General features: G+C 32.4%; 1 protein-coding gene across 5 annotated transcripts; it reads right to left on the reverse strand.

Moving 5' to 3' along the window:
* LOC109850263 (transcription factor TCP13-like) lies at window positions 4,774-8,600 on the reverse strand. Of its 5 annotated transcripts, XR_002249390.1 has the most exons (3): window positions 8,303-8,599; window positions 6,385-7,456; window positions 4,774-5,222 (listed from the first exon to the last, which is right to left on the reverse strand). XR_002249390.1 is itself a non-coding variant. In XM_020420240.1 (2 exons), exon 2 carries the CDS (start codon window positions 7,333-7,335, stop codon window positions 6,487-6,489), a length of 849 nt encoding a protein of 282 aa, XP_020275829.1. In that variant the 5' UTR covers window positions 7,336-7,339; window positions 8,395-8,600; the 3' UTR covers window positions 6,211-6,486. The 5 variants fall into 5 exon arrangements, 4 of the variants coding, with proteins under 4 accessions (XP_020275829.1, XP_020275826.1, XP_020275828.1 ...); XM_020420240.1 differs by lacking the exon at window positions 4,774-5,222 and having other exon boundaries at window positions 6,211-7,339; window positions 8,395-8,600; XM_020420237.1 differs by lacking the exon at window positions 4,774-5,222 and having other exon boundaries at window positions 6,211-7,339; window positions 8,303-8,600.

Genomic DNA, 9,322 nt, shown 5'->3' on the forward strand with positions numbered 1-9,322 from the left:
CAATTAACAGATAAAAGCAATTATTAGTGGTATATTTATTCATATAAAATAGATAATTAGGGTATAAAAATTGTAATAAAATGTGATTATCAGTAAGGTAATTGTTAGCTTTCACAAGACATCTAGTTCCAATCTTGCCAAACCCTGGCCGATGACAGAACACAATTCCCTTGCTCGATACTGGCGGTAAGGGTGCCACAAGACATCTAGCTTCCTTGAGAGTCTGCGGAGTACCGGTCTCGAACTTTTGCTGCTGATTGCTGGAGTTCTGCATAGGCTTCTTCTTCTTTGACACAAAATGCTTCTCTCCATTAGGCTCCTTGGACTGTCTCAGAGGCATCTTGGCTAAAGGTAGAGGACCAAAACAGGCTCTTTCTCTCTCTACAACTGCGAGCATGGTGCATTTACCATGTAAAGGCTTCAGAGCATTGATTGTATCTTCAAATTTTGGAGTTTGATTTGTAACACATTGTTTCAGATTGTTAGACTTTGAAAGTAGATAATGAAAGTTTTGTTTGTGCCCGTAAAAGAACATATTGTTTCAAAATTGCTCAACCTCGTCTCTTCGGAAGGCCTCACCAAATATCAGGGTCCGGATGCCCATTAAAGAACATATTCTTCTACAAATCGACGACCGATATCAAATTGTCATTGACATCGTCGCTCTTTCTTTCACTCGTCTTGGCAAGTCTATCCTGACACGAGCCCTAAATTCCATGGACAATCTCATAGATTGAACTGTATGCTAAACAAACTAGCTGTACAAGTTTAGTATTCTTGCACGTCAAATCCATAACCTTCTGTATAAGTTTAGATTGGTTGAATTCAATGTATCATTCATATAAGATAGATCTACTAATGGATCCAATGTATCATTCATATAAGATAGAGTTACTAATGGAATTTTTCTTTATTTCCTTTCATGAAGTTTTACTTTATTCGTTTTCACTCATAAATGTTGTTCTGATTTTCTTCTTGTGTAGGGCATTAGCCTTTCACTCTAGTTGCCTGTTTGATTCTAAACCTTGTGCATAGGTTATAGGATAAATAGAGAAATATGTTTTCTTTTGGACTAAAGGATAAAAAAACAGGTACGCGAAATCATTTGCGAAAGAGTTTTATATTTGTCCGATAAGAAATTTAGGCCCTACAATTTACTCTTCCATGAGTTTTTAGTCAAAAAAGTATCTTCAATAGAGAGATTTAATCAAGCTATGGTAGGCATTAATTGCACCTTGTCTAAATGAGTAACTTACCTGTATTGTTAATAACTTCCTTCATCTATCTCTAAACTCCATTATGTTTTTAATCACGTTTCAAGGGGCAAAAGACCAGACAACTTTTAAAAAAAATTTAAACATTGATTTTCAAAACATATGATGCTTAGGTAAAATATGATATAATCCTTTGAAATCTTATTTCTCGATAGTTGATGTGTAATAGATTACATTCACCAATACTGATTTCCAATTTAGACATCATAATTTCAGATTTAAATTGAGTGTCAACTTCTTGCATACTATTAATAGTCCAGTTCATATGCATATCTTTGTGATTTTTTTCGAGAACATGTGCAGGACTAGATAATTATTTTTGTAAAATGTCTTATATACTTTTATGATTGACTACTTGCACTAGACAAAATACGATTTTTACTTACTAAGATAATATTTGCTTAATTGATATTTCTTAATTATGTAATTTTTTTATTTTTCAGGCTATCCAAGGTTAGGAGAGGGGGGGTAGACCGAGTCTTCTTTTTGACAATGATTAGAGATGAAAGGATGTGTCTTTCCCAAACTTTTATTTAATTTGCTTTAGATAGTTTCACGTATTTTTCTTTGGAACAATTGGATATTAACTCTTGTTATTAGTTTTGAATATTTGAGGATGGTGGAATTTTATTTATTGATGTTATTAATGAATGTAGCTTTTATTTTCCCTTTTATTAATTATTGGGTATTTTTAATATATTGTGGTGTGAATCTCAGTGTCACGTTGAGAATAATATGAAGGTTTTCTATGATAGTTATCTATGAATGGAAAAATTATCATTAATGTATATTAGAAATTTATAGTCTACAATGACGGTTTTATAAACCGTATTTAGTTCATCAACAAAGCGAAAGCACCATCGTTGATAGGTTACTAATTACCCACTATGAGGACTTCCACAACAATAGCCAACAGTCATTAATTGGTCTTCAACGACGGGGATGTTACCCGTTGTTGCACAATAATAACAGAAGTACGAAACCATCATTACACAAGAACATCGGGATTGAAAAACCATTATTTTACAGTAACGACGGGAAAAAAACCCCGTCACTGATGGTAACGACGGTGATAATTACCACCGCAGATATGAATGACGGTAATATGTTCCATCGTTGTAGACTTTATAACAACGAGTATTATAACATTCGTGACACTTTAGCGAAGAAGGCTTTAACGATGAGTGACGAAGAGATTTTTTTTCTTGTTGTTGGCATACAACAATGAAGGTTTTTAGCTCTTTAACGAAGGGAAATCGCTTTGTTAAAGACATAATTTCTTGTAGTGTTAGCAAATCAATGGGTTTGTTATAGAAATAGTGTATGGTTTAGATTTATTTCTTAGAGCTCAAACTAAATCTAATGGTTCTTGTTAATTGATGTAGGCTATAAATAGAAGTGGAGGGTGAGGGGTTTGGGTTGTGAAAATTTTTCGTAAAGTCCTTTTTGGAGAGGAGGACCTTTAATTAGTTTTTTTCCAAATTGAAAACATTTAAGTTTGCATTAATAAAAAATGTTATTCCTCTTTTTCAATTTTATTTCTTCTTCTTTATTGATAAAGATGAAGATCTGCTTTCAATAAGCCAACCTCTTGCAAGGTAAGTTTTTATTTTTCTCTTTATTTTAAAATTTAGTTTATTGTATTTTTATTTTATAAGGTAGATTTATTTTTATTTTGTTAGTTAGATTTCTTTTATGCTGATATTATAGATCTATATTTTCTTATTCTTTTTCTTATTTTTATAGTTATTTTTTATTTTTATTGTAATTTAAATATCTTTCTTTTATGCTTTCTAGTCTATATTTTATTTTCTAAAATGAGTAACTAAATCTTATAGAAATTATAGAATTGTATGAAGCTAGTTTGATTTCATTTATAGTTTGTGTGCTCTCTTATGATTAAAATAATCATATGTAGGATAATCAACTAGAGAACTAATTAGTAGATGAAGAATTTGATAATTTATGCTTATCTTAAGTGGTTTGATAGGTTATGTTTATAAATTCTAGAATTATTATCTTGTTGTTATTCTTCCCATGAATAAAGTTTTACTTGATGATAATTTAATAGATTATTTTTTCTTTAATACTTTGATTATATATGCTTAGTAGATCTAAAGTAAACGATAATAAAAAGAGAGTAACTCAAAAATCCTAAACGAAATCAACTAGTAGATTTAATTCTAGGTTCCTATCTCCTCTACTTGATTTCCTTCATCTTTTACTTATTTTGATTTTACTATTTTTTTATTATTTTTCTCTTTTTGATTTTATTCTGTTCTATTTTCTTGTTTCTCCTCCATGTTTACTCTTTATTTTCTTTTATTTGTTCACTCTTTTTCTACCCTCTTGTTCTAGTTTTCATGTATTTGCAAGTAATCACACGTTCTCTATATCTTTACATTTTCACTCCTTTTCGTCCACACACACATTTTTAGGATTTAATTTAGAATTTTCCTACACACCTTTCTTGTGGGATTGATATTGTAACTAGAGTCTAGACTATAACTTGATAAATGTTTTTTTACAACTTTAGTGCATCATATTTATTATGCCCCCTACGAGAAATCCACCAAAATCAGGTTCATAATAAATGAATTTAAGTCTAATATTTTAGAATCATTCACCTATTTGTGGTCCAACAATGTATTTTGGGGTTTGAGTGAATGCACATTAGTATAACTGGTATATACACTCCAAAAATATTGAAGATGACAAAATATTTTCTCCGTTTCAATCATCCTCTAACTGGAAGGACTATTTTCAAATCACTTAAAGATTTGGAGAATAATTTCAAAATATGAAAGATTTAGGGACTATTATTTGGAAATCCTAATCAAATTGGCTCGTTAATAATCTTAGTCATAATGATACAATCATAGGTGTCTTATGCGGTGGTGTCGTGTCTTTCTAGTGCAGTGACCACACGACTGTGTACTACATGTCAATTATCTACACTTATTTATTAGCTTTACTATAGAATTGTACATATTTTTGTAACTTGACAAAAGATATTTGATGTATTTAATTTAATTTACATTTATAATTCGTATAGAGAGTACACAACATACATGCTACATGTGTATATATTACATGAACATATATGAATGGCTCTCGTGTTTTTCCGGGATGTGCATCTCATGTCCACCCAGTATGGCATCCTTTGGTACTCCATAACTGTGAGGCAAAGCCTGTAAAGCATTACAAAATCTTTCCAGCTAGCCTGCACATCTATACTATAAATACTTGTCGTACAACATATTGTATAATAACGTATTTTGAAAATTTTTAGAGCTACTTGGGAGGATGAAACAATGCCCTAACACGACCAATCAGTGGTCTTTAACTAGGTGGAAAAAGATTAGAAGTAATTTGGTTCATGTCAAAGTATATATGCATTCAAAATGATGTTAAAAGGTCAAAAGTATGTACGTAGTACTATATTAAACAAATTAAACCTTTTATTTAAGCAACATAAAGGAATTGGCCCCCCCAACATCACCCTCTTGCATGCGAGAAACTAAAATCCTTATAGGTATGTAAGCAAACTAGTTTAAGCTTTTGAAGTAAAAAGGATACAGATAACTTTTTGTTTCTTGTACAAACAGAAGACTACATCTAAGTTTTTTGATGAAACTAGACACATACAGAAAGATCAAAGAGTAAAGTATAGAACCATGCGATGTGAATTAGAGGGTGGTCCCTTGATGATAATTAAGGACCACAACTCTACACATGAACCCTACAGGGGCCTGAGCTGCTGTAATGGAAAGCAATACATAGGAGCAGCCTCAAAAAATCTGCAACTCTTTTTTTTCCTGCACACTTTGCACCCCACATGCCATATATGACTCCTTTCATAACCTTGGATCTCACGCAGCTATAGCTACCTCTCAACAATTACTTGCTACGGACCAGATTTCTCCAATGAAACAGCTAGCTAGTCCCCTACAGCAAAACATGTACTAGTTTTAATTAAGTCCCTACCATTTGTAAACATCTGCTATTTCACTAGACAGCTCCCCGCGCCAATTTTTTTCTTAAAAGAAACATGGTTAATTAGTTAAACTCATATATGGTAGCATATCTTGATTTCAAAAAAAACAATTAACAAAATAATATATAAAAAGTATTAAGGAGTCCGATAATAGAAGGCTTCACTCTTCTTAACTTGTTTCTAGGGTATGGAAATGATAATTTTCCTCATGACAACTGTAGTCTATTACTTTATATAGGGTTAAGATATCTCCACTTAAGAAGTGTATGGAATATACAAATCTTTGATGACATCTACACAACACATATACATAAACACACATATCCGTCTATATCTCTAAATCTCAAATTGACACTCTCTTTATCTCTAACTCCGTCTCTCTCTCTCTCTGATCTCTCTCTCTCTCTCTCTCTCTCTCTCTACTCTCTGCTCTCTCTCTCTCTCTCTCTCTCTCTCTCTCTCTCTCTCTCTCTCTCTCTCTCTCTCTCTCTTTCACACACACACACACACAAATAAAAAACAACAACAATAAAGTCTTTATCAAATTTAAGTCAACTACATGAATCGTATTTTTTGATTCAATGTGTTTCAGAGCTATATCTCTCTAATACATGATAACAATTACACAGACAGAAACACGCATGCACATATAAACACATAGAATCATGAAGAATAAGCAGACATAGAAAAACTCATATTAGAACAAAATATACACAGGGTTTTGTTTCTCCTCTAAGGATAAAGGATGCGAGAACCAGAAAAGCAACATTGTTTTGACAAAACCATTTAACGATCGATATTCACCAGAAAATAGTCAGTTATTCCACCTTAAGCATAAACACTAATTACAAAATTAGGAAGTGAAATCACATGACAGCTATCACAATTTGTAGAAAATCAATAATATTTATTCAGCTTATATAGCCAGGGAAGTGTAGATAATCAACCATGCTCACCTTGAAGTAAAAGAAATAATGCCACTGCAACCTATAGTACAGAAACTTTATTTTCTATACAAAGCAAATCTGTGGTCACTCTCATATACCAAAGAAAAACAACAAATTAAGTAGGTTGAGTACATAAGAACTAATTTAGAAGTGAATGCACACTTACCTGCATACTTATGAAGTTGGCCAACCAAGCTTGACATAAAAAGAAGAAATATGATGTCGATTTAACTTAGAAACACTCATGCCCAGAATGAAACTCTTCGTCTTAGAACTCACTGGAAGGTCTTTCCTGAGGACTGCTTAGGTGAAGAGAATTTATCTCCAAATTAGACTGTGGGGTTTGTGAGACTGAATTCACCATTTGCAACTGGCCAAACTGTTTGGCATTGAACTCCATGGGGTTTGTAACATTGGATTGAAACATTGAGGGCATAATTCCCGGTGGACAAAAAACTATCTGAGACTCGAGTGGTAGATTTCGCGATGATGGAATAGACATAGCTTGAGCTTCATTTGAATGAGATGAACGAACACCTATTTGAGATAAATATGCATTTGCTGCTTCCAAATTGTAATAAGAAGTATATGGCATTGTATTACTCAGAGAGCCCAGCAACGAAAAATGACTAGGTAAAACTTGTGCATTTGCCATATCATTACCCTTAGTTGTGTTTTCTTTCTCCCTTAGTATCTCCTTAGGCTCATCTCTTTGGGTAGATTGGGAGAATGATCTCACGAGACTTTCTCTATTAACTTGCGGTGGAAGTTGGATGAAGCCTTCTGGTGGAATTTGGAGAGGAGGGAGCTTATCGATTTCGTGTTGAGCAGCATTAATCAACCAATCCACAACTTTGCTAGGTTGATTAAGCCCTAGCCTATCTTGAAGGTCATACAATTGAATTGCTGTTGGTACCGAGAGCCTAACTCTTCGGTCTCTCAATCCTCTTATAGTGCTTACTTTGCTATGTCGATCTTTTCCTCCAAATGCACGTGAAACACGAACAATTCTTGGATTCTTTAGCCCTGACCATAATCTTGAAGAGCTTGTTGGGGGAATTTTTTGATCACCTTCTTCTTTAGCTTGAAGATCTCTGTCCCTTCGATTATTTATCATCTTCCTTTGATCACAAATAGCAAAGAGGTGAATGAATTGTTGATGATATTTCCTTTCTGTTGTATGCTTCTCTCATCTTCTAAAATCAATTGTTATAACTAGTGGAGTTCAGGAATTTTTTCTGATTCACAAAATACCAGTAGATATTTAATATCATACCAGCAAATTCAACTGTCAGCATTAATGAGAAATATATTATGAACCATAAGAAATAAAATAACTAAACTATAATAAACACAAATTTAACATTTTATCTGAATAAAGATTTAAATAGAAAGAAAATTTATATATCTTTGGTTTGAGATCTACTTCTACTGCACATATGAATGGAAAGAATATATATAAGTTGATACTAAAGCATTTTGTTGGTAAACTACATCCATTGATTCTAATATAAAATCTCTATCACATTCCTCATTAAAGTCAAATAGTTATACATCAACACCTATCATATGCCATACCTATAAGAAAGAATTCAAGAAGTTAGATCTTTTTTCCATAGGAATCAAATGGTTTTTCTTTTAATTTGAAAGGAACTGATTTATGAAATCTATTAACTTAAGAGAGAAGTCAATTAAAGAAAAAAAAAGTTAACTATACTTTCACCAAGAGATTGAGCTCATGGAGTGCATATATTATCAAAATCAAGATGAATGGCAAAAGCAAGAAACTACAAGACTTGCTCTCATGGAGTGCCTAAATCTTATGGAGAACCATATATGAAAATAAAAAATAAATTTCCATGAATGATGATAGTATAAAACTCTTCAGACATGTATAGGAAATCTACTGGTTCCCCATGATAAAAATACAAAATCAAGATCAGAAAAGCTAAGCAAATAAATCTATGCACTTACAAATAGTATAAATATTAATATGAAAATTAATACTTAAAGAAGAAAGCGATTAACAAATTCATCGACTTATTTCTTGAAAAGGTGAATTTTGTGGCATCAGATCTACTTACTTGTAAATGCCTAGATTGCACAAAACACTTGAACCTTTATGAAGAATTGTTGCTTTAATCACAAAAGAAGCTCAAGAGTAGGAAAACCGTACTTTGCTCTATGTCGCACTTGAAGAAGATAAATCTTCTATTGTACCATACTGAGAACCGACTGAAATCTATTTTTCTTTCCAGAATTTGAGCTCTCAAAGTGACCTATATGTGATATGAGGAAAGGAAAGATGCTTTGAGTTTTAGGAACCCTAGAAATGGAAAAGGGTGTATAGCGCATTTACAAACATGTGGTGGCTATTTAGACCCATCAATAATGGAAGTAGTTGTCAATTTTGTTGCCTTTTCATCACATGGATTGCACAAGGTTTACCCTTGTATTGACAAGAGAACATAGTTTAACTACCTCTTATGTAATCCAAATTATTTACTGTATTTAGTTTCTTACACATGTTAACCCTATAAAGGAATCTTTGCATCATTGTGGATATATATATAATTGAGAATCACTAGTCAAAAAGAAATGAAGATATGCTTACTCCTTTGCACATCAAGATCACTATATATATACCCTTGCACTAAAAGTACTTTTATCATATATTGCACTGTAATAGCAATTTCTTGTATTTATATGAGTGAGTACTTAGAAACTAATAACCACCAAACTTTTATACAACAAAATATTCACATATATGAACTCAAATTGTGGACAATATACTAAAAAATAATATCGCAGTTAAAATAATTCACATTCAAGTGGTCCAGGCAGTGTAAAAGTATAAGCATGAGTACTGTAGGAGCTTGTGGATGTACTAAAAACCCTAGAGGCTATAACATAGGCCAGGGACCAACAAGTGTACATCTTCTTTAAGAAATGCACCATAAAGATGGACCACATACAACTTGCAATACTTTTTTTTTATATATGTAGATATTTTTACACAAAATAAAGCCGAATTTATTGGAGAGGTTGAAACATATTCTCAAACTTTTTCCCCCTTTCTAAGACAAAAGACTTTTTCGGCATGT

Source organism: Asparagus officinalis, chromosome 7 (genome assembly GCF_001876935.1).
Source record: "Asparagus officinalis chromosome 7, Aspof.V1, whole genome shotgun sequence".
Classification (NCBI taxonomy): domain Eukaryota; kingdom Viridiplantae; phylum Streptophyta; class Magnoliopsida; order Asparagales; family Asparagaceae; genus Asparagus; species Asparagus officinalis.